Genomic DNA, 23,456 nt, shown 5'->3' with positions numbered 1-23,456 from the left:
CGCCCGGTCCCGCCGGGGCGCTCGCGCTCCGCTCGGAGGACCCGCGTGGGGTGTCCGCGGCGGCGCCTGACGGGGGCGGGTGCCCGGGGGCGGCCTCCCCCGCCCCTGCCCGTGCCCCGCGCCCCGCGCCCCGCGCCCCGCGCTCTTCCTCGGGAGCGCGGCCCGCGCCCGGCGGCTCGGACCCCGGGCCACGTCCGGCGGGGCAGCTGCGCACGCAGGCGGGACGCGGCCGCCCGCGCCAGGACCCGCCGGCCCGGAAACGCTCCTTGTCACAAAGGGGGAGACACGTGGGCTCCGACGGCTGGCTGGTGGTCGCCCGGAGCCAGGGTCACCGGCAGGACCGCCCATCGCCCCTGCCCGCCCGAGTCCTCGGCCCGGGCCGCCCGGCCGCGAGGTGGATGCCCACCTGGCCGCCTCCTAGTACGTGTAACGCTGCCCGGACTCGCATCCTGCCGGGTGCGGGGGGCGCCTCGGAACCCCTCGCCCTCCCCGAGGCCCCGCGACGCTGGGGAGTCCCCCGCCCCACTCCTCCCTAGGTGCTTCCCACAGTCGCCGCCACGCCGGGAGCCGGGCCCTCGGCTTGAGGCCTGGTCAGACCCCCATCCCGGGGAGCCCCGGCTGGGGCGCCTGCGGGGGAGGAGCCCGCCGGAGGGTTCCCGCTCTCTTGTCAGATGGCATCTCTTGAATCCCTCGGGCTTCCACTCTGTTTCTCCATAGGTTCGTCCGTCTCGTTCGCACCCCCTGCATAACCATGTCCATCCTCTACGTCTCCCCTCACCCGGATGCCTTCCCCAGCCTCCGAGCCCTCATAGCCGCGCGCTACGGTGAGGCTGGGGAGGGTCCGGGCTGGGGAGGAGCCCACCCCCGCATCTGTCTCCAGCCTCCCCCGACCAGCAGGACTCCCTTTCCTCCACCCCGCCTGCCTGCCTTGGAGCAGGGGCCCGGTGGCCTCTGGGTGTGGGGGGCCACCGCTGTGGCCCAGCTGCTGTGGCCTGCAGGCTTAGGGGGCCCTGGCGGTAGCCAGGCAGCTGTCCTGGTCCAGCAGTGGGTCAGTTATGCCGACACGGAGCTAATACCAGCTGCCTGTGGGGCGACGCTGCCAGCCCTGGGACTCCGAAGCGCGGCCCAAGACCCCCAGGTGAGTGTTGAGAGAAAGGTAGGAGATGGAAAGGAAAAGCAAGCCTTGGTCTGGATACTGAGACTGGAAGACAACACGTCAGAAGCGGGAAGAGATGGAAGTAATCCCAGGTTTGCCACCTTGGGCACGTGTCTTAAATTCTCTGAGCCTTGGTCTCTGTATGTCTCTGTGACATGAAAGTGATGTAATACCTAATCACTGAATTGAGAAGATTAAAGAGCACTTAGCCAGGTGCTTGGTACTTTAAAGTCTGAGCAAATGTTTGATGAGGCTGAAACTGATGAGGATAGAAGTTACTTTGAATTGTGGGAGAAGACTGGGTGAGGGTTTGATGAGGGGGACAGGTTGGGCCTGGAGAGATGGCAGTTGCTGGGGGTAACTGTTTTGTGGCGCACCCCACCGGACCGTAGTGTGTGTCTCCCCGGAATGGGGCACCGCCTTAGTGTCCTTGTAATTCCACCTCCTGCCTCCTTGCAGAGTTCTGAGCATATGGCGGATGTTTAATATTTCTTGGACAAATGGATGAATGAAATGTGACATAGACCCTGACTTGTTCCCTCAGATCCTGATCACCCTTTTAAAAATAGAAGCCACTCTTCTGGAATTCCCTGTACCCCCTCACTCTGCTTTGTTTTTCTCTATAGCTCTGAAGGAGAAAAATAGGGTAGTACCTTATATATTTGCTCATGTATTGTCTCCCCCACTAAACTACCAGGTCAGGGACTCAGTTTGCTTAGTTGGTCTCCTTCCCTGGCACATAGTAGGTGCTTAATAAGCTTTTGGTGTAGCAGTTCCTGTGTTGCCTCATGTAACCTTTTCTCTGACTTCCTGTGCTATAGTTTCTGACACATAGTAAGAATTCAGTAGGGGTTTGTTGAAGAAGTAGAGAGGAGGAATTTTTATGCCCATGTGGGCAAAGGGAACCAGGCTTCAGGTGGCTGGTTTGTGGGCTGGATGGAGACCCAGTGGATTGGGTTCCAGGTTCCGGGAGGGGGTGGTGGGTGGTGGCGAGCGGGCCAGGCTGGCGTGTCTCTCACCCCTTCCCTTCCTGCCAGGCCGCGCTGGGGGCCCTGGACCGAGCCCTGGGGCCCTTGGAGGAGTGGCTTCGCCTGCACACCTACCTGGCTGGGGAGGCCCCCTCCCTGGCTGACCTCGCAGCTGTCACGGCCTTGCTGCTGCCTTTCCGATACGTGAGTCACCGAGTCCTGGCGGGGACGAGGGTGCTCCCTGGGACCTCACTGAGGGTGACTGAGGGTGGCTCGTGGCTTTTCTCCGTCCCAGGTCCTGGACCCCTCTGCCCGCCGCATCTGGGGTAACGTGACTCGCTGGTTTATCACGTGTGTCCAGCAGCCGGAGTTCCGGGCCGTGCTAGGGGAGGTGGTCCTGTGCGCGGGGGCCAGGCCCCCCTCCCAGCAGCCAGGTGCGGAAGGTGGCTGGGTCAGGGTGCCTCTGGAGCCTTCCGCGCGGCTCCCTTCCCTGTTTCTCTTAGGAACAGCAAATGCACTGGGGCAGGAGGGAGGGCTCGGAACGGGGGACCCCTCAGGCAGCTGGAGTAGCGCATCAGACAGCCATGGTAGCAGGGTCACTCAGGATCCCCAGAGGGCCAAGTCTGCAGTTCTCTGTCTTTCTCCAGGACCCGAGGTCCCTGCACCCCCAAAGACAGCTGCTCAGCTCAAGAAAGAGGCAAAGAAACGGGAGAAGCTCGAGAAATTCCAGCAGAAGCAGAAGATGCAACAGCAGCAGCCACCTCCAGGGGAGGTAGGAGGCCAAGGTGGAGCGGAAGGGAGGGAGGGCTGGGGCTGGGCTGATGGCTAGGCCTGTCTCACCCGTCCTCAGAAGAAACCGAAACCCGAGAAGAAGGAGAAGAGGGATCCTGGCGTCGTTACCTATGACCTCCCAACCCCGCCTGGGGAGAAGAAAGGTGCTGGGAGGGGTGGAATTCCCGACTGGGTGGGATCCCCGACCCCCTGCCCCTCCACCCTCTCAGCTGCTCCTTCCAGGCGCTTACCCCCTCTTGCTCTGCCCTCGCTCCTCCTGCCTTCCCTGGTGAGGATTTGCAGACCCCAACGTGAAGAGAGGCAGGTCCTCTCTGCTGCCCGTCCCCTTGCCAGCCGCTCCCGGCCTCGGCCCTGGCCCAGCCTGGGCTCTGACCGCGCCCTTGCTCTCCCCAGACGTCAGCGGCGCCATGCCCGACTCCTACAGCCCTCAGTACGTGGAGGCGGCCTGGTACCCGTGGTGGGAGCAGCAGGGCTTCTTCAAGCCCGAGTACGGGGTGAGCGGGCGCCGCCGCGCAGGCCCGAGGGCTGGGGTGGGAAGGGCAGGGCTGAGGGAGCCGTGCCTGGGAGGGGGCGGCGAGGGGGGCCTGAGGCCTCAGGCCTGGGCCCCAGCGCTCTCCCTGCGCAGCGCTCCAGCGTGTCGGCAGCGAACCCGCGAGGCGTCTTCATGATGTGCATCCCGCCCCCCAACGTGACGGGCTCGCTGCACCTGGGCCACGCGCTCACCAACGCCATCCAGGACTCCCTGACCCGGTGGTGAGTGCGGTGCTCCCCGGCCCCGGGCCCCCGCCTTCTCTGTCGGCCAGCTCTGCCCCCCAAGACCCCTTGGCATCACCCCTAGGCAGGGAGCCCCTCCAGTGCCCCACCTGCAGGCCCTCTTTCCTCCACTCTCTTTCTACAAGAAAGAGTACTTATTCTGAATTTAACAACAGAAGTATATGAATGTATTTGTGTGAGAAATTTTAACCTTCAAGTGTTAACACCCCCCTTCTAGACCTACACCTTCCTCATACGTAGCCATTGGTATCACTTTGCTGTGTTTCTTTTTCTTTTTTTCAATGATTTTATTCCAAATTGAAAAGAATAAATAGAATAACAGAAAACGGAGCCCAGCAAGCTATGGAAGCATTACTCCTAAAAAGTTCTGTCCACGCACTTTTCGTCTCATCTAATTCCAACTACTAATTCAATTGTCCCTCTCGTGTTGAGAGAGAAACTTTGATGTGTTTCTTTCTAGATCTTTCCTGCTGTTTTTTTCTTTTCCAGTGTATTTTGTTTTTCCTGCTTATTTACTTATACGTGTAGGCCCTGTGACTGTATAGTCACCATTTCAGGTGGGTTTTCCTTTTCAACTTTTTAACAGAAGGGGCCTCACTCGAACATGTTATTCTATAACATTCTTCTCATACTTAAGAGTTTCTCTTAAAAAAAAAAAAAAGTTTATTATCTTGGAGATCTCTCCTTGCCCTATATAGAGCCTGGCTTCATTCTTCATAGTTATTGCGTAGTATTCCGAGGTGTGGGTCCACCGTGGTGAAGGCACTTTTCTGTGAGTGGCTGCCTGGGTTTTCTTTGCTGAAAACCGTGCTGGAATGCACACCTGGATATGCAGCTGCTTGGCCAGCGGCCAGCCTCTGTTACCTAGGCCAGGGCCTCCCGGGCCGGCCCCAGGCGGCTTTCCCACCCGCTCCTCATGCCCTGAACGTGAGCTGCCCGTGCCAACCTGGGTACTGTCATTCTCCGTTTTGCCAGTCTCTGAGCCAAAGAGTGGCATCTCCGTCTTCTCCTCCTGCTTTTCGGTTCCTGTTGAGGCTTTACCTCTTGCCATCTGTCTCTTGGCCAGTCAGGTTTGCCCCGTTTGAATTGCTGGTACTTATCTCTTACCCCATTTTTTTTTTTTGCTCTTTGTTGTGTTGTTCTTTTTCTCAGTTTGTCAGAAAATTCATTACATGTTCTTGGTACTGACTTTTTGTTGGTTGTGTTGTGTATATTTTAAGTGTTTTCTCCTGTTTCAGCACACCTCACCTTTTAGCTTCATTTAAAGCAGGGGTTCTTAACCAGGCTCCACGGACCCCCAAGCGGTCCATGGAAAGAATTCAGGGAGTCCGTGAGCTTAGATTGAAAAATATCAACTCGATTAGATGTCCAACATGATATGCATGTTGCCTTGTCAAGTAGTACGCCACAGTTTGATGTTCTTATTCAAGGTAAACAGTCTGCCGTTGACATGTCTTTAAAAAATAAAATTTAACTTTTCTGTATTTTTTTTTTTTTTTTAGTTTTTGTTTTACTCATTTATTCCCCCCACCTTGTTGTTTACACTCACTGTCTGCTCTATATGTCCATTTGTTGTGTTTTCTCTGTGTCTGCTCATTTTCTTTTTTGGAGGCACCAGGAACCAGACCTAGGAACTGAACCCAGGACCTCCCATGTGGGAGAGAGGCGCTCAATCACTTGAGGCACCTCTTCTCCCTGCTTGTTGTGCCTCTCATTGTGTTTCCTCTTTATGTCTCCTTGTTGCATCATCTTGTTGCATCAGCTCACCACGCCAGCCTATTATGTCAGCTCGCAGTCTTGTCTTCTCTAGGAGGTACTGGGAATTGAACCCGGAACCTCCTATGTGGTAGGAGGGTGCCCAAATGCTTGAGCCACATCTTCCCAACTTTTCTACATTTTTGATGTATTGGATTATTATTTAATGTGTTAAGAAAGAAGCACATATGTTTAGTATTATTTGTTTTTTAATTTTGGTAACTGTATTCAACACATGTAATTGATTTCCTTTGTAGTTTTATTTTACACATTTAAAAATATTACTCTAGTGGGGACATGGTGCAGGTGTGACATATTTATTAAATAATACACAGCATAGTGTAGACTTAGTAAGGGGTCTGTGACTTTCACCTGACTGGCACAGGGTTCCATGAACAAAAAAGGTTAAGAGCCCCTGTTAAAGAGTCTTTTATTGTGCTGAGGTTTTACACTTTGATCCAGTCAACTTACCCAGTGTTTTTCTGCTACTTTTGCTGTTGTCCCTGATTAAAGAAGTCTGTCCTACCTCAAAGTTATAAATATTCACCTGTATTATTTATTTTTAATATACAGAAACTGTGTTAATTTCTAATCCTTTTCTCATAGTTTTGTTTTCTTAGGTTGAGTTCTTTGATCTGTCTAGAATTTATTTCTGTGACTGTCAGGAAGTAGGGAGAGAACTTAATTTTTTCCAAATGATGACTTAGTTGTCCCAAACACATCTATCGAATAGTTTGTTCTTCCCTGCTGATTTGAAATGCCACCTGTAATAGTTCCTAAATTTACCTGGACCTGGTTCCAGACACTATTTTGTTCCCCTCATCTGTTTCGTTGTTCCTCTGCCTTAATTTGATTCTTTTTTTCCTTTTCTTTCTTTTTTTGTTTGTTTGTATTGCTTCAATATCCATAACTCTCACGTATACTTGCTATCTTTTGCTAGGAAAGAGCCCCTCTTTGTTCTTTTTTCCCAAAAGGGCCTTGGCTATTCTTGCATATCATTATAGTCCGGGCAGAGGGGGTGGCTCCAGCTCCATCTCCCCTTTCTTTCCGGAGTCCCTCAATTCCCTGCCCCGCCGCCCCTTCTGCCTTTGGCGCCAGGCCCCCCAAGCCCAGCTCCCGCCTGCGTCACAGCCTGTGGGTGAGCCTGGCCCCCTGCGCACCTCCTCAGGCACCGCATGCGTGGGGAGACCACCCTGTGGAACCCCGGCTGCGACCACGCGGGCATCGCCACCCAGGTGGTGGTGGAGAAGAAGCTGTGGCGCGAGCGGGGCCTGAGCCGGCACCAGCTGGGCCGCGAGGCCTTCCTGCAGGAGGTCTGGAAGTGGAAGGAGGAGTGAGTACGCAGCCCCTCCCCTGCCCCAGCAGAGGCCTCTGCGGCATGAGTGAGCCCCTCCACGTCCCGTGGCTCCCTCCGGCGGAGCGAGGCCTGCGTGCTCATGCTGGCTGTGCACCTGCTGCAGGAAAGGGGACCGCATCTACCACCAGCTGCGGAAGCTCGGCAGCTCCTTGGACTGGGACCGAGCCTGTTTCACCATGGACCCTGTGAGCAGAAGGGGTGTCTGCGCGGGGGTTGGAGGGGATGCTCCCGCAGCCAAGGGCATCTGCTGCAGCTCGCCCCCCAGGCAGGAAGCCACCAGGGGCTACTGCGCACGCCACTCCTGGCCCCACGTCCCAGGAGCTCGTGCTGTGAGAACCGCAGTTCTCCAGGCAGCTCTCGAGGCTCCTGCACCCCGCCTCCCCGCGGAGCTGGGCCCCCACCCCAGCCGAGTGGCTTCCCTGCCGACTCCAGCACCCCGGGGGTGTCCCCCGGCCCCGGGCTCCCCTAGCGCCTTCTCCTCACGTCTTCCCTCCAGCCCTCAAAGAGCCTGCGTTGGGAGGGACCCGAGGCCGCTGGGGGCCTGCCCTGTGGCATCAGGGCCCCTGGACACCAGGCCCCGCTCTCTGACTTCTCCCGCCTCCACCCCAGAAACTCTCAACGGCCGTGACCGAGGCCTTTGTCCGGCTCCACGAGGAAGGGGTCATCTATCGCAGTACTCGCCTCGTCAACTGGTCCTGCACCCTCAACTCGGCCATCTCCGACATCGAGGTGCGCCCCTCTGCCCCCGGGCTCGCCCCCCGCGCCTGCCCCTGCCGCTCCCCTAACCCCCGTCCCGCAGGTGGACAAGAAAGAGCTGCCAGGCCGCACCCTGCTCTCCGTGCCGGGCTACAAGGAGAAAGTGGAGTTTGGGGTCCTCGTCTCCTTTGCCTACAAAGTCCAGGGCTCAGGTGGGAGCCGGGGGCACCCGAGTCCTGGGCTGAGGGGGGGGGTGGGGGGCCCCGGCGAGACCCCGAGGCCTCCTGTCGCCACAGACAGCGACGAGGAGGTGGTGGTGGCGACCACGCGGATCGAGACGATGCTGGGGGACGTGGCCGTGGCCGTGCACCCCAAGGACTCCAGATACCAGGTGGGGACCCTGCCCACGGCGGGCGTGCTCGCAGAAGGGGTGCCCACGCTTAGATAGCGCAGGGAGGGGCCAACGCCCTCAGCCGAGGGAGGGCACGAGGTGAGCCGCTCATCCCGCAGCCGCTTTCCCAGCCCTGGCCGTGGGGTCACTTGGGGGTTTGGGTGTAGGGACAGTCAGGCCCTGGGGGGCCCAGGTCTGGCCTTGGCGTGTCGTTCTGGTTTTGTTTTGTTTTTTTACTTGCCGTGGTGACGTGTGCAGCCAGGCGTTTCCCTTTCTGAGCACCGCCGGGCAGCCTGAGAGGCGCTGGTCGTGCCCCCGCGACCTCGGCCCCTCGTTGACCCCCCTGTCCCCAGCACCTGAAGGGGAAGCGCCTGCTCCACCCGTTCCTGGCCCGGAGCCTCCCGGTTGTCTTCGACGATTTCGTGGACATGGACTTCGGCACAGGTGGGCTGGGGGCTGCCCTGGGGGAGGCAGGGGCCGGGCCCAGGGGGCGGCCGCCCCTCGAGGAGGAGGACCTGCGCCTCCGTGGAGCGGGCGGGGCCTTCACCTGCGTGCCCCCGTGCCCCAGGGGCCGTGAAGATCACCCCCGCGCACGACCACAACGACTACGAGGTGGGGCAGCGGCACGGGCTGGAGGCCGTGAGCATCCTGGACGCCCGCGGCGCGCTGGTCAACGTGCCCCCGCCCTTCCTGGTGAGGCTGGGCCGGGGAGGGGGGGCCCGGCCGCGAGGCGGGGTGCGGGCAGCGCCGTGACGGGCCTCCCCCCCAGGGCCTGCCCAGGTTCGAGGCCCGGAAGGCGGTGCTGGCGGCGCTGAAGGAGAAGGGGCTGTTCCGCGGCTCGGAGGACAACCCCATGGTGGTGCCGCTGTGCAAGTGAGGGGCCCGGGAGGGGGGCCCGGGGAGGGCGGGGCCGGGGCGGGGCCCGGGGAGGGCGGGGACGGGGGAGGGCGGTGGAGGGGCGGGGCCAGGGGAGGGCGGTGGAGGGGCGGGGCCGGGGGAGGGGGGGCGGGGCCGGGGGAGGGCGGTGAAGGGGCGGGGGCCCGGGGAGGGCGGGGCCCGGGGAGGGGCGGGGATGGGGGACCCGGGGAGGGCGGTGGAGGGGCGGGGCCCCGGGGAGGGGCGGTGAAGGGGCGGGGCCCGGGGAGGGGCGGGGATGGGGGACCCGGGGAGGGGCGGGGCCAGGGGAGGGCGGTGGAGGGGCGGGGCCCCGGGGAGGGGCGGTGAAGGGGCGGGGCCCGGGGAGGGGCGGGGACGGGGCCCCGGGGAGGGCGGTGGAGGGGCGGGGCCCGGGGGGCGGTGGAGATGCGGGGCCCCGGGGAGGGGCGGTGAAGGGGCGGGGCCCGGGGAGGGGCGGTGAAGGGGCGGGGCCCGGGGAGGGGCGGGGATGGGGGACCCGGGGAGGGGCGGGGCCAGGGGAGGGCGGTGGAGGGGCGGGGCCCCGGGGAGGGGCAGTGAAGGGGCGGGGACGGGGCCCCGGGGAGGGCGGTGGAGGGCGGTGGAGGGGCGGGGCCCGGGGGGCGGTGGAGGGGGCGGGCGCCCCGCGGGGCTCCCAGCACCTCCCCGCCTCTGCACCCCCAGCCGCTCCAAGGACGTGGTGGAGCCCCTGCTGCGGCCGCAGTGGTACGTGCGCTGCGCGGAGATGGCCCAGGCGGCCAGCGCGGCCGTGTCGCGGGGCGACCTGCGCATCCTGCCCGAGGCCCATCAGCGCACCTGGCACGCCTGGATGGACAACATCCGGTGCGTGGGCCGGGGGCGGTGGGGGGCGGTGGGGGGCGGTGGGGGGCGGTGGGGGGCGGTGGGGGCGGCGGGCCTTGGGCCGGGCCCTCCCGCCCGCTCACGGCCGCCGCCCGCCTGCAGGGACTGGTGCATCTCCCGGCAGCTGTGGTGGGGCCATCGCATCCCGGCCTATTTCGTCACCGTGGCCGACCCAGCCGTGCCCCGCGGGGAGGTGAGGGCAGGGCCGGCGCTGGAGCCCGGGCCTCCGGGGAGCCGTGGGTTGACGGGATGCTGGGCGGGGGCGGTCAGGGCCTCGGTTCACCCGGCAGGCAGACCAGCCCCCACGGGTGCTCGCTCCACCCTTGGCAGGACCCGGACGAGCGGTACTGGGTGAGCGGGCGCAGCGAGGCGGAGGCGCGGGACAAGGCGGCCAAGGAGTTTGGAGTGTCCCCGGACAAGATCAGTCTGCAGCAAGGCAAGGCCGGGGCGGGGGCGGGGCCGGGGGCGGGGCGCCCCCCGCGTGCCCTCTGACCTGTGCCCTTGGCCCTGCGCAGATGAGGACGTGTTGGACACCTGGTTCTCCTCCGGCCTCTTCCCGTTCTCCATCCTGGGCTGGCCCGGCCAGGTGTGTCCCCGGGGCAGGGGAGGGGGGGGTGGGCGCGCGGCCCCCGGGACCGGGGAGGGCGGGAGCTGGGGGTGGGCCCGGGGAAGGCGGCGGCGGCGGCGGCGGCGGCGGCGGGGGGGTGGGCGCGCGGCCCCCTCACACCCCCTGCCGCAGTCCGAGGACCTGAGCGTGTTCTACCCGGGGACGCTGCTGGAGACGGGCCACGACATCCTCTTCTTCTGGGTGGCCCGCATGGCCATGCTGGGGCTGAAGCTCACGGGCCGGCTGCCCTTCCGGGAGGTGCGCGTGCCGGGACCCTCCCGCCCTCCCGGGCGCGGGCTGCGGGTGGGCCAGGGGGCCGCTGCTGAGCCCCAGCCTGGCGCCCCCCGCCCCCCCCCCCACGTTCCTGTGCCTTCCCAGGGTGGGGTACGCCGACTGGTCCCGGGCCCCTGAGAGGGGCCTGCCGGTGGGCCGGGGCTGGGCCCCGTGGGGCGCTCACTGCTGCCACCTCCAGGTCTACCTGCACGCCATTGTGCGGGACGCCCACGGCCGCAAGATGAGCAAGTCTCTGGGCAACGTCATCGACCCCCTGGATGTCATCCAGGGCGTCTCCCTGCAGGTGGGGCTGGCGGGCCGGGTGGCTGGCGAGGCCAGGCAGTGGGCACGGGGCGGCCAGGCGGGGGTCCGGGAGCACCACCTCACGACCCCCACCCACCCTCAGGGCCTCCACGACCAGCTACTGGCCAGCAACCTGGATCCCAGCGAGGTGGAGAAGGCGAAAGAAGGGCAGGTACGGAGGAAAGGGCGGAGGGGGGGGTTGGCTGGAGGGAAGGGTGCGGCAGCTCAGCAGGGGGAGGAGCTGCTGAGGATGCCCTCTCTGCCCGCCCCCCCAGAGGGCCGACTTCCCGGCGGGGATCCCCGAGTGCGGCACGGACGCCCTCCGGTTTGGCCTCTGCGCCTACACGTCGCAGGGTACTGCCCGCGGCCCCCTCCCCAGCCCCTCCCCCAACCCTCCCGCCCGAGGCCCAGCCCTCTCCTCCCCTGCCTGTGGACCCTGGCGGCCACAGCGTGGGGAGGGTCACGCGTCACCCCCGCAGGCCGCGACATCAACCTGGACGTGAACCGGATCTTGGGCTACCGCCACTTCTGCAACAAGCTCTGGAACGCCACCAAGTTTGCCCTCCGTGGCCTGGGGAGGGGCTTCGTGCCCTCGCCCTCCTCCAAGGTGAGGGCCTGCTGAGTGGTCACCAGGACGGTGGCCAGAGTCTGGGGGCCCTGCGGGGCCTCGAGTGCCCGGGGCTGGGGCTGGGGGCACACGATCGCAGGCCTCGGGGTCCTCCCCAGAGGTGGCTGGCGGGGGGCCGTGGTGCTTGGTTGCGGCCTCTGGCTCCACTCCCGGGCCTGTGGGGCCCTGGGCGTGTGGGGCCCCGGGCGTGTGGGGCCCCTGGCTGATGGCACCCCTGCCCCCAGCCCTGCGGCCATGAGGGCCTGGTGGACCGCTGGATCCGCAGCCGGCTGGCCGAGGCCGTGCGGCTCAGCAATCAGGGCTTCCAGGCCTACGACTTCCCGGCCGTGACCACCGCCCAGTACAGCTTCTGGCTCTACGAGCTCTGCGACGTTTACCTGGTGAGGGGCAGAGGGCGGCCCTGGGGGCAGTGCCTGGGCCGGCTCCACCCATGTTTGCCACAAGGCTGTGCCCACCCTGCCCCCCAAGTCCTCACTGCCCGGTGAGGGCTTGAGGCTAGACCTTCCCCCAATTCCTGTACTGCCCGCCCACAGGAGTGCCTGAAGCCCGTGCTGAACGGGCTGGACCAGCGGGCGGCTGAGTGCGCCCGCCAGACCCTCTACACCTGCCTGGACGTCGGCCTGCGGCTGCTCTCGCCCTTCATGCCTTTCGTGACCGAGGAGCTCTTCCAGCGGCTGCCCCGGCGGGTCCCCCAGGCCCCCCCGAGCCTCTGCGTCACCCCCTACCCAGAGCCCTCGGAGGTACGGGCTGCGCTCTGGGGGACTCTGGGGGGCTCTGGACTGCCCCCAGCCTCCCTCACCCCCTCCTCTGCCCACAGTGCGCCTGGAAGGACCCCGAGGCAGAAGCTGCCCTGGAGCTGGCGCTGAGCGTCACACGGGCTGTGCGCTCCCTGCGGGCCGACTACAACCTCACCCGCACCCGGCCCGACTGTGAGCCCCTGCCCCAGGCCCTCCCAGCCCGCTGCCCCGCACCTGCCCCGGGCGCTCCCTGGAATCCAGCCGGGGCTCCTCACCTTCCGCCCTCCCCCACAGGTTTCCTGGAGGTGGCTGACGAGGCCACCGGTGCGCTGGCGTCCGCGGTGTCGGGCTACGTGCAGGCGCTGGCCAGCGCGGGCGTGGTGGCCGTCCTGGCCCTGGGGGCTCCCGCCCCTCAGGGCTGCGCTGTGGCCCTGGCCTCTGATCGCTGCTCCGTCCACCTGCAGCTGCAGGGCCTGGTGGACCCCGCCCGGGAGCTGGGCAAGCTGCAGGCCAGGCGCGGGGAGGCGCAGCGGCAAGCCCAGCGCCTGCGGGAGCGCCGCGCCGCCCCGGGCTACCCTGCCAAGGTGCCCCTCGCGGTCCAGGAGACAGACGAAGCCAAGGTGTGGCTGGGGGGAGCGAGTGCCCCCTCTTCCCGCGGCCTCAGTTCCCAAACCCACGGCACCCGTCTTGCCCATCCAGCCCTGGGCAGCCAGGGGCTCAGGTCCTCGAGCATGAGGGGGTGTGCCTGGGGGACCGGGTCGGCCCCACCTCTGACCCGCGAGGGACAGGGGAAGGCGAGGGCGCAACCCGGGGTCTAGCGAGCGCAGGCGGAGGCCCACCTCCCAGCCGAGCCCACCCAGCCCCTCCGCGGCCCCAAACGTACGCTCTGCAGGCCTGGCTTGGGGCTGGGGGTCCCCCTCCGGCCGGGGGCTGGGCCTGGCGCCCACCTCAGAGCCCACCGGGCTCTCCCAGGAAGGCCAGGCTTGGTGCTCGCCGCACAGCCCGCCTCCGGGACCCCACAGACACAGCGGTGGGGCTGAGTCCCGGGGAGCCCTGACACCCGAGTGGGTTTATCTCGTTCTCTCAAGCCCCTGAAGGGTGGGCAGCTTCACCATTTCACAGGTGAAGGCCCCTGGCCTGCAGCCTGGGGTCCTGACCACTGGACCGTACTGCCCAGGTTGGGGAGCTGGGGCAGGGGCCGGGTGGGGCACGCAGGCTCTGAGACCCCTGTGCTTGGGGACTGACCACTGGGCACAGGCAGGATCCAAGGGGGAAGAGGTGCTGGTGGGAATGCTAGCGAGAGCTGGGGGTCCAGGGCCAGCCAAGCACAGCCCGAGCTGCCCCCGCTGCGGCCCTCGCCCGGCGGTCCCGCTTTGCCCCCTCTTCCACCCTGGGGGCTTGGAGGTCTCTTGGGCCGCGGTCCTCACCGCCCCCTCACCCCTCCAGCTCCAGCAGACAGAAGCAGAGCTCAGGAAGGTGGACGAGGCCATCGCCCTGTTCGAGAGGATGCTGTGAGACGCCCAGCTCCAGCCCTCGCCCGCCCTGTGCTCCACCGCGGGGATGACAGCAATAAAATATTTTGCCACAAAACCTTCCCTCGTCTGTGTGTGGGGGGGTGGGGGGTTGCCGGCGGCAGGTGCGGGCAGCCGGAGGCGGCCGGCTGGAGGGGACACGGCCGTGGTGGGCCGCGGGTGCGTCTGCCCGGGGCTGCCCCTGGCGCGGCGCCAGGCCTGAGTCATGCTGCGCACCCGCCCTCGCCCGGGTGCTCTCCGCTCACCTCTGCCTGCGCCGAGGGAGGCCGCCCTGGAAACAGCCGGCCCGGCCTGCAGCGGGCGTGAGCACGGGCTGGGGGCCGCCTGCAAGGACCCCCCTGCACGGAGGCCCAGGCGATCAGAACCCCGACCTGAGTGCCCTGGGGCGCCACGCCCGGCCAGCCCTGCCCGGGGACGGCAGTCAGGTAGGGGAGAGGCCCGGGGAGAGACGGTTCCTGGGTGGGTGGGGGGCCCTGGGGTGGGGCTGGGGACTCGGCCCGGAGCAGGGCAGAGGGGGCCTCCCCTGGCAGGTGCCTGTCCCTGCCGGCATGATGAGGCCCGCAGGTTGCTGGGTGTCGGGGGGAGGCTGGAGCCGGCGCTCTGGGCGGGCCCGCGTCGCCTCCCTCGAGAGCCCCCGTCCCCCAGGTCCGCGCTCCAGCCATGCCGCCCGCGGGGGTGCCCCTCTCCCCGCCGGGCCCGGCCGTGCTGCTGCTGCTGCTGCTGCTGCCGCCCGCAGCCGCCTTCTTCCCCAACGTCTGGAGCCTCCTGGCCGCCCCCGGCTCCGTCACCCACCAGGACCTGACGGAGGAGGCGGCGCTCAGCGCCACCCTGCAGCTCTTCCTGGAGCAGCCCCCGCCAGGCCGCCCCCCGCTCCGGCCCGGAGACTTCCTGGTGAGCACCCCTGAGCCCCGACACCCCAGCCACGCCCCCTGGTCCCCTGCGCCCTCTGCTCCTTGAGAGCTTGGTGGCCAAGAGAAGGGACCCCCGCGCCCCACCCCGCCCAGCGCTGACACCCGGGAGTCAGGAGGCCCCTTCCTCAGAAAGGCCAGGACGTCCCCCTCCCCGCGAGGGTCCAGCGCCCTCCGTTCCCTGCCAGGCCACGGGTGCCAGCCGCCGGCGGGCCGTGGTCCGACCCCGGGGCGTCACGGAGCCCCGTCCCCTGCCACCCACCCAGGGCCGCACCCTCCTTGCCGACGACCTCTTTGCCGCCTACTTCGGGCCCGGGTCTCCTTCCCGGCGGTTCCGAGCAGCCCTGGGGGAGGTGGCCCGCGCCAACGCCGCCCAGGACTTCCTGCCAGCGGCCCGGAGCGACCCCGACCTGCACTTCGACGCCGAGCGGCTGGGCCGGGGGCGCGAGCGCCTGGCGGGGGCCCTGCGGGAGGCGCTGGTGGCCGCCCGAGCCGGGGACCACTCGCTGGCCCGCCAGCGCCTGGGCGCCGCGCTGCACGCCCTGCAGGTGGGCGCGGGGACGGGCGGGGCAGGCGTGGGGGCCCTTCCGCGCCCGCCCGTCCTCTCCCCGGTGGAGACCTTCCCGGGGGTGCCTCTCCCTGCAGCGGAGGGTTCGGGGGCTGCCTGCCAGTGCCCCGAGGCTGGTTCCCAGGGTCCCACCCCCAAAGGGGCAGCGCTTTGGGTGGGAGCAGCCAGGAGGCCCTTGTGGCTGGGGAGCAGTGGAGGGGAGCCCTGAGGCCACCGAGAGGCCCCCCGCTGACAGCTGAGTGGGAGGGAGAGGGGCGGGGGGCGTGCCCGCCTGGCAAGGGTCCGTGCTGGCCCTGGGAGAGGGCAAGGGGGGGCTTGGGGTGGAGACGAGAGCCGTCGGTCCAGCGCCTCGTGGCCTTTCTGTCCCTTCGGCTGCCCCAGGATTTCTACAGCCACAGCAACTGGGTGGAGCTGGGGGAGCGGCAGCCGCACCCTCGCCTCCTGTGGCCGCGGCAGGAGCTGCAGAGCCTGGCACGAGGTGCGGGGGACCCAGGGGGTGAGGGGGGAGGCCGCCGGGCACCGCCGCTCAGTCCCGTGTCACATCCGGGGTCGCGTAGCCCAGGACAGCACTTCATCTCTGCCAGGACCCCTGGGGTCCCCCAGCCCACCCAGCGCCAGGCTTCTCCATGTCACCCGGGGTGGGACAGAGCCAGGGCCGGGTCTCCAGACCTCAGCTGAGTGCTGTCTCGAGGGGCTCGCGCCTTCTCTGTTGCATTCCGCCAGCTCGGCCGTGAACGGGAAGCCGCCGCCTCAAGTCCATGGCTGGCCCGCTGGTCCCGTCCTTCCCGGGTTCTCTGTATAGTCCCGGCCTCCAATATCCCATCCCACCGCCAGCCGTGAGCCCTGCTTCTCGGTCAGAAGCCCAGTTACGGTGTCCATGAGCTCTTCGCCTTCCTCCAGCTGAGAGGAAAAGCCTAAGGAGTTTGGGTGACTCGAGGCTGCAGGGGGGGGCGGGTCTTGGGCCCCAGCCCCCCGCCGTCTCTTCCCAGTGGGCGACCCGACCTGCTCCGACTGTGAGGACGTGAGCTGTCCTGGGAATCTGCTGGGCCTGCCGCTCCTCACCTCGGGCTACTTCGGAACTCAGCCCCCTAAACCTCCAGGTAGCAGGCGGGGAGGCCCCCAAAGCGAGCAGGGGCCTCAGCCCTCGGGTCCTCGTCCCGCTCCCCGTGGCGTCCCTTCCTGGAAGAAGGGGAGGGTGTCGGGAATGGGGCGGGCGCACGAAGGTCCACTGGCCACCAGGTCTCGGGGCAGTCGCTTCTGCTCAGCTGATAGGACTTCTCCATCACCCACAGGCAGCTTTCGGGGGCTGACCGGAGGGATTGGGGGATCCCCTGCATGCCGTGGTGACTGATCCCTCCACCAAATGTCACTGTTTCTTGCCGCTCCTGTGCCGAGGGGGCCAGAGGGTCAGGCCAGGTCGGAAGGGTCGTGGGCTGCTGACCTCCGCCCTCCTGAGTCCGTCTCCCCAACCCAGGGAAGTGCAGCCACGGGGGCCGTTTTGACGGCAGCAGCGCCCAGCCCCCGCGGGGGGGCATCAACAAGGACAGCACGTCCCCAGGCTTCTCCCCCCACCACATGCTGCACCTGCAGGCTGCACAGCTGGCCCTCGTCGCCTCCGTCCAGGCCTTCGGACTCCTGCGAAACCGCCTGGGAGACGGGGCTTTCTCCAGGTGAGCCGCCTGCGAGGTCGGGGCTCGCCCGCCCCTGCGGGGCCAAGAGCGGGGCTGGGGCGGAGGCTCGGAGCCTTCAGCGGGGCGCGGGCCTGCTCCCCAGGCTGCTGGAGATCAGCCGGGCCTCCAGCCTGAGCTTCGTCCTGGACACCACGGGCAGCATGGGGGAGGAGCTCCTCGCCGCCAAAGTCCAGGCCCGCCGCCTCGTGGAGCAGCGGCGGGGCGGCCCCGCGGAGCCCGGCCACTACGTCCTGGTGCCTTTCCACGACCCAGGTAGCCGGGCCTGGCGGGAGAGCGGGAGAGCAAAGTGCCCTGCTGGGAAAGTGCACCCCCACCTCCACTTCCTTACCAAAATGGTGGCACTTCCTGTGGTCCTGCGCGGGCCTTCACTGGGTACGTGTGTGTGAATCAGAGACAGTCGGCCATGTCTTCCACTCTTTCCAAACTAGCAGCTCTTCCCAGGTGCATTTGATGCGTGGTCCATGCTTAGGCAGGTGGCTTCTTTCTAGGGCTTCCATGCTAGTAAGTCATTTTTGGCTCTCTCCATTTCCTGTAGAAAGATTGGGGTGAAGATGGGGGTTGGGGGGTCCAAGCCTCTAGGAAGTGTCTGAGACAACTCCATATGCCTGAACTGGAGCCCAGAAGATATGGTGTAGGGTAGCTCTCTAACGTCCTTAGCTTGTCATATAACCTCTCTTTATCCTTTATCTCAGTTCCGTCAGCCCTAAAATGGGTCAGGACACCTGTGTTACCCTGCCTTTCTCCCAGGGTCGAACTGATGATCAAATAAAATGCCTACTGGACTGAGATTTCCCCAAGCGCAGGGTTTCAGTCTGATTTGTCTGTACAATCTCGTAGAGCCACATAAATAAAAGGGACTATTGTTTAGAAACTTGCCTACCGCAGGAGCGCAGAGGGCTTGACTGGGGAGGTAAGCCGGTGGGAATGAGGGCCGCCTCTCACTCGTCTCAACTTTCTCTGTCCCTTCCAGGGTTTGGCCCTGTCTTTATAACCAGTGACCCCGACAGCTTCTGGGAACAGCTCAGTGGACTCCACGCCTTAGGGGGTGGGGACGAGCCTGAGATGTGCCTGTCAGCGCTGGAGGTCTGGCTCCTGCCTCCCCTTCCCTGCTCACCCCCCCGCCCTGCAGACCCCACCACCAAGGGAAGCCAGAGCCTCCTGGGCACCGCCACACCCCCGCACTAGCGTCGGCCCCAGGGCTCCAGGACCGTATTCCGTCTCTGTCCTCCTTGCTCTACCGGCTCCCCCGTCGCTGCCATTCTTACCACCAGCCTTGTTCCCTCCTTCCAGCTGGCGCTGCTGCACACGCCTCCGCTCTCAGACATCTTCGTCTTCACGGACGCCTCGCCCAAGGACGCCCTTCTCACCACCCGCGTGGAATCCCTGACTCGGGAGCGGCGCTGCAGGGTGAGCACAGCTGGAGGCCCAGTGCTGGCCACCCAGTGCTAGGATGTGTGTGGGGGATCCTGTGACCATGATCTTCTAACAAGTCACCCCACACTGTGGTGAAAGAACCAGCTTTGGTGTGGGGTAGGGAGAGCAGATTTCCTGATTTCCTTTAATAATACTCAAGAGGGTGAGACCCTACTCCTTCTTTTTTTAAAGACTTCTTTTATTTATTTATTTCTCCCCACCCCCTCATTGTTTGCATTTGCTGTGCCTTTTCCTTGTATGTTTTCCTTTTAGGAGGCACTGGGAAGCAAACTTGGGACCTCCTGTGTGGGAGGAAGTTACCTAATTGCTTGAGGCACCTCTGATCTCTGCTTTGTTTTCTCTCATTATATTTTCCTCCTTGTGTCTCTGGTTGCATCAGCTTGCTGTGCCAGCCCATATGTCAGCTCTCTGTCTTGCTTGTCTTCTTTCAGAGGCACCAGGAACTGAACCTGGTACTTCCCATGTGGTAGGCAGGTGCTCAGTCACTTGAGCCACATCCTCTTCCCAAGACCCTACTCTTGATGATGCTAAATACATATTTGAAATGCTCCAACAAACCATTCAAAGAACTAGAGATCTAATTGCCAGGAAGCTAATGTGAAACATTATAGAGACAGTTACACGGGGGTGGCCAACTACTAAGGCCGTGTCGTCGGGAGACCCCGTGGGAGCAGCCAGAGGGTAGAGAAGACCTCATCCCCAGCCGTCAGCTCTGCCGAAAGCCTGGGGACAGGAGGCGCCTCGTTCACAGGCCCCCAAATCCTGGGCTGTCCTCTGGCCTCAGGTGACGTTCCTGGTGACTGAAGACCCGTCCAGGGCCCAGGGCCGGGCCCGGCGCGAGGCCCTGTCCCCTCTGCGTTTTGAGCCGTACGAGGCGGTGGCCCTGGCCTCGGGAGGGGAGGTGATCTTCACCCAAGACCAGCACATCCGGGATGTGGCGGCCATCGTGGGCGAGAGCACGGCGGACCTGGTGAGTGGGGCGGGACCAGTGGGCTCCACTCAGAACCGCGGGCGTGGGGACACGGCGTCTCGCGGGAGGGAGGGGACGGCCTGCACGCTGCCCTGCCCCAGAGCCGGGCTGCCGGCCTCCCAGGGCCCGTCCCCATCGGCACCACCTCCCCGCACGCTGGTGCGCCCTGCTCTGCGCTCGGCTGCCCCTGGGGCTGCGCAGAAGGCCCCGCCGTCCCACGTCATTCCGCGCCTTCCCTTCCCCGTGTGTCCTTTCTGCCGCTGTCCCTCCCAAGGTGACCCTTCCCCTGGAGCCCGCTCTCACGACGTCCGGGAGGTCCCTCGTGTTCCACGTGGATGGGCTGCTCCAGAAGGTCTCGCTCCGGATCCACGGGCAGATCGGCGACTTCCGGATCAGGAGCCCTGCAGGTGCCTCTGTGCGCCTCAAGGGAGAGGAAGAACAGGGACCGGAGAGCGAGGGGGAGGGCCCAGAGAACGGGGCCTGCAGCTCCGAGATCGGGGGCAAGAGAGAAGGACCGGTCTCGTGACGCTCTCCTGTTCCCCCGACCCCCGCCCTCCTAGGGGTCTCCCAAGGCCAGGAGGAGGGGGAGGGTCCTCTAGGTCGCACCCGCCGCTTTGGGCAGTTCTGGCTGGTGACCGTGAATGACCCCCCAGAGACGGGGACCTGGGAGATCCGGGTCACAGCCGAGGGCACCCCCCGGGTGAGAGTGCAAGGTGAGGAGGGAGCTGTTCCTGGGAGGGGGCAGGGGCTGCAGTCCTCGGGGCGGCAGCTCATTTGCTGCAGGGGCTCTGACTGCTGCCCCGCCCCCAGCCCAGACCTCCCTGGACTTCCTCTTCCACTTTGGGACCCCTATAGAGGACGCACCCCACCCTGGTCTCTACCCCCTGACTCAGCCAGTTGCAGGTACTCTGCCCTCCCCACCCTTCTTCCCCAAGTATTTTAATCTACTTCTCTTAACATGTCAAGTTCTAATCCACACAGTAAAGAGCACTAACCTGAAGCGTACAGTTTGATGGGTTTCGTACAGAGACACCCCGAAACCACCCCCCAGCTAGAGACAGAGAACATTTCCAGCACCCCAGAACGCCCTCTCCCCACCCCCGGAGGTCAGCCCCCTTCCCGGGGCCCCGCAGGCTCTTCTCCAGGTGACTGTCACAGACCCGCGTTCTCCCCTGCCCCGCCCCAGGTCTGCAGACGCGGCTGCTGGTGGAGGTGACGGGGCGGGCCTCGCGGGCCAGCCCTGGGGAGCCGCAGCCCCATTTCTCCCACGCGGTGCTTCGAGGGGTCCCGGGGGGCGCGGAGCTGGGCCGGGTGCCCCTGCAGCCTGTAGGACCCCCGGAGCGCGGTCTCCTCTGGGCCTCGCTGCCCCCCACGCTGCTGTCCACCCCCGGACCCTTCTCCCTGGAGCTGGTTGGCCAGGACGGCGGCGGGCGGGGCGTGCGCAGGGCGGCCCCCCAGCCCTGCACGGTGGCCCCCGTCCTTCTGGAGGTGAGTCGCCTGAGGTACGGCGGGGCCGGCGGGCAGCCGAGCGGCTGTCCCCTGACCGGCCTCCCCCGCAGCTCAGCGGCCCCCCAGGGTGCCTGGCCCCGGGCAGCAAGGCCCCGCTCAGCCTCCGCGTCACCAGCTTCTCAGGCCCCCAGGATCTGGAGTTCAGGACATCCGTCAGCCCCAGCTTTGCCCTCACCTCCAACCTGTCCAGGTGAAGAGCCCCTGCTCCCTTGGCCCCACCTGTCCCCACCCTTCCACCCTCACCTCCAGCCTGTCCAGGTGAAGATTCCCCGCTCCCCTGTGGCCCCACCTGCACCTGTCCTTCTGCCCTCCCGCACTCACCTCCAGCCTGTCCAGGTGAAGAGCCCCTGCTCCCCTGTGGCCCCACCTGTCCCTGCCCTTCCACCCTCACCTCCAGCCTGTCCAGGTGAAGAGCCCCTGCTCCCCTGTGGCCCCACCTGTCCCTGCCCTTCCACCCTCACCTCCAGCCTGTCCAGGTGAAGAGCCCCTGCTCCCCTGTGGCCCCACCTGTCCCTGCCCTTCCACCCTCACCTCCAGCCTGTCCAGGTGAAGAGCCCCTGCTCCCCTGTGGCCCCACCTGTCCCTGCCCTTCCACCCTCACCTCCAGCCTGTCCAGGTGAAGATTCCCCACTCCCCTGTGGCCCCACCTGCACCTGTCCTTCTGCCCTCCCGCACTCACCTCCAACCTGTCCAGGTGAAGCGCCCCTGCTCCCTTGGCCCCACCTGTCCCTGCCCTTCCACCCTCACCTCCAGCCTGTCCAGGTGAAGAGCCCCTGCTCCCCTGTGGCCCCACCTGTCCCTGCCCTTCCACCCTCACCTCCAGCCTGTCCAGGTGAAGAGCCCCTGCTCCCCTGTGGCCTCACCTGTCCCGGCCCTTCCACCCCGGCCCGCAGGGGCCCTCGGGTCGCGCAGGCCGGCCCCCCTCCCGCCTGCGCCCCCACGCTGGCTCTCGGGCCTCAGCGACGCCTGCGCCCCTCTCCAGGGCGCGCCTGGGGCAGAACGAGTCCGCGTGGGGGCGCCTGCTGCTGGAGGTGCCGGACTCGGCGGCCCCCGACTCGGCGGTGACGGTGACGGTGGCGGCGGAGGGGGCGGCGGCGGGAGCCGGGGGCGCGCGCCCCGCCCACGCCTTCCTGCGGCTGCTGGTGCTGGCCCCCGCGCCGCAGGTGGGACGCGCAGCGCTCGGCGCGGGCCGGGGCGGCGGGCCGGGGCGGCGGGGCGGCGGGGCGGGGGCGGCGGGGCGGGGGCGGCGGGGCCGGGGCGCGGCGGGGCGGGGGGCGGCGCGCTGACTGGTGCTCTCCCCGCAGGACGCGCCCGCCGCCGACCCCGGGCCCGCCTCCACGGGAAGCTCCGCGCGGGCGGCGGGCGCGGCTGCGGGCGGGGCTGCGGGCGGCTCCCGCCGGGCCCGGGACGCGCTGCTGCTGCTGCTGCTGGGCCTGGCCGCCCGCTGACCACCCCGCGGGGACCCCGCGCCTCCTCCAGCGCCGCGGAGCGGACGCGACCTGCGGCTGCCGTCCCTGGGGTGGCCCTGGCGCTCTGCTTTCCCCTTAAAGCCACCAATTCAGGGCAGAGGTGATGGTTCCCCCACGATGCGTTTTCCCTCCTCACCTCTGGGGAGCCCACTCACAGACTCGTTTTTGGAGAAAGTTCCTTTCTATCTCCCTGTAACATCTTTCTTCCTCTACCTATTCAGGCTCTCCCAGGCTCAGGTAAAGGGGAGATGTGTGGGGAGATTAGGGCTGGGGGTGGGGGGAGAGGGTGCCAGGACATGTTATTTATGGAATTTTTATTTGAAACACAGGAGCAGTCTCCATTTTATTTATTTTTTAAAATATACTTTAAAAATGGTTTTACATACTTAAATTACATAAAATAGGTAGGGGAGTCCTGTATGCCCCACTCCCTCCGCCTCCCACACTTTCCCACATCAACAGCACCCTTCATTAGGGCGGCACATTTGTTACAACATTGATGAGCGTCTATTGGAGCATTGCCACTAACTGGATTATAGTTTACGTTATAGTTGCACTCTGTCCTGCACAATTTTTTAAGGTATGACAAAATGTATGATGGCCTGTATCGGTCATCACAGCGTCGTGCGGGACGATTCCAAAGTCCTGAAAATGCCCCCTCAGTACACCTGTTTCCCCTCTCCTCCCCTCAGAGCCTCCAGTGGCCACGGCACCACATCTGTGATAAGTCCCCATTGCTGTCCGTTTTAGTTTATGTTTAAAGTTGAAGGACAGTTTCGATAAATGTGTCTTCTCCCCAAGAGGGACTTCAAAGGACAATCACCTTTGCACATCATATAGGGGAGAGAGGGGGCATAAGACCCAAAAAAGATGAAATGGAAGTTTCCAGAAGGAGAAGAGAAGCTTAACATCAAGAAGTCTGACCTTCAGTTGACCAGCCGCCTGGAACCCTTTAACTGCTGAGTAGAGAAGCAGAAAGAGGAGGCTGCGGGTCCTCTCAGCCTCTTGCTCTCTCAATTGAGGGCAGCAAGAGGAGGCCTCCGACAAGGCTAGGCCCCGCACCCCGGGCAGCCTGGCTGAGCCTCGCCACCTCTGGCTGGATGACAACTCCTGGGAAAGAGGGAAGAAGCAGATCAGGCCCCGTGGGCTCGCTGCCCCTGGGCCAGGGCTTCCGCCTCTCGCC

At 65.3% G+C, this 23,456-nt stretch overlaps 2 protein-coding genes across 3 annotated transcripts; both read left to right on the top strand.

Annotated features, from left to right (window-relative positions):
• The first annotated feature begins 235 nt into the window (after nt 1–235).
• VARS1 (valyl-tRNA synthetase 1) lies at nt 236–13,782 on the top strand. 2 transcript variants are annotated; one of them, XM_058306512.2, is made up of 30 exons: nt 236–420; nt 718–1,138; nt 2,194–2,328; nt 2,420–2,558; nt 2,772–2,896; nt 2,975–3,059; nt 3,310–3,410; nt 3,542–3,669; nt 6,614–6,778; nt 6,906–6,987; nt 7,412–7,531; nt 7,602–7,710; nt 7,795–7,889; nt 8,243–8,333; nt 8,458–8,582; nt 8,659–8,762; nt 9,468–9,626; nt 9,747–9,837; nt 9,975–10,080; nt 10,160–10,230; nt 10,384–10,509; nt 10,724–10,828; nt 10,931–10,999; nt 11,103–11,181; nt 11,307–11,434; nt 11,680–11,835; nt 11,989–12,195; nt 12,273–12,384; nt 12,487–12,812; nt 13,639–13,782. In XM_058306512.2, the coding sequence occupies exons 2-30, from the start codon at nt 752–754 to the stop codon at nt 13,705–13,707; spliced, it is 3,795 nt and encodes a 1,264-aa protein (XP_058162495.1). In that variant the 5' UTR covers nt 236–420; nt 718–751; the 3' UTR covers nt 13,708–13,782. The 2 variants fall into 2 exon arrangements, with proteins under 2 accessions (XP_058162495.1, XP_058162496.1); XM_058306513.2 differs by having other exon boundaries at nt 248–420; nt 2,978–3,059.
• Nucleotides 13,783–14,357: 575 nt separating this feature from the next.
• On the top strand, nt 14,358–22,090 carry VWA7 (von Willebrand factor A domain containing 7). The gene is made up of 15 exons (XM_058307682.2): nt 14,358–14,615; nt 14,899–15,180; nt 15,582–15,678; nt 16,190–16,300; nt 16,675–16,870; nt 16,974–17,143; nt 17,862–17,974; nt 18,182–18,298; nt 19,110–19,295; nt 19,570–19,702; nt 19,856–20,008; nt 20,106–20,198; nt 20,482–20,783; nt 20,855–20,994; nt 21,787–22,090. Exons 1-15 carry the CDS (start codon nt 14,385–14,387, stop codon nt 22,088–22,090), a joined length of 2,628 nt encoding a protein of 875 aa, XP_058163665.2. The 5' UTR covers nt 14,358–14,384.
• The last annotated feature ends 1,366 nt before the right edge of the window (nt 22,091–23,456 follow it).

Source organism: Dasypus novemcinctus, chromosome 11 (genome assembly GCF_030445035.2).
Source record: "Dasypus novemcinctus isolate mDasNov1 chromosome 11, mDasNov1.1.hap2, whole genome shotgun sequence".
NCBI classification, from domain to species: Eukaryota; Metazoa; Chordata; class Mammalia; order Cingulata; family Dasypodidae; genus Dasypus; species Dasypus novemcinctus.
The sequence above is the reverse complement of the archived record's forward strand: the minus strand, read 5'-3'. Positions and strand labels throughout refer to the sequence as shown.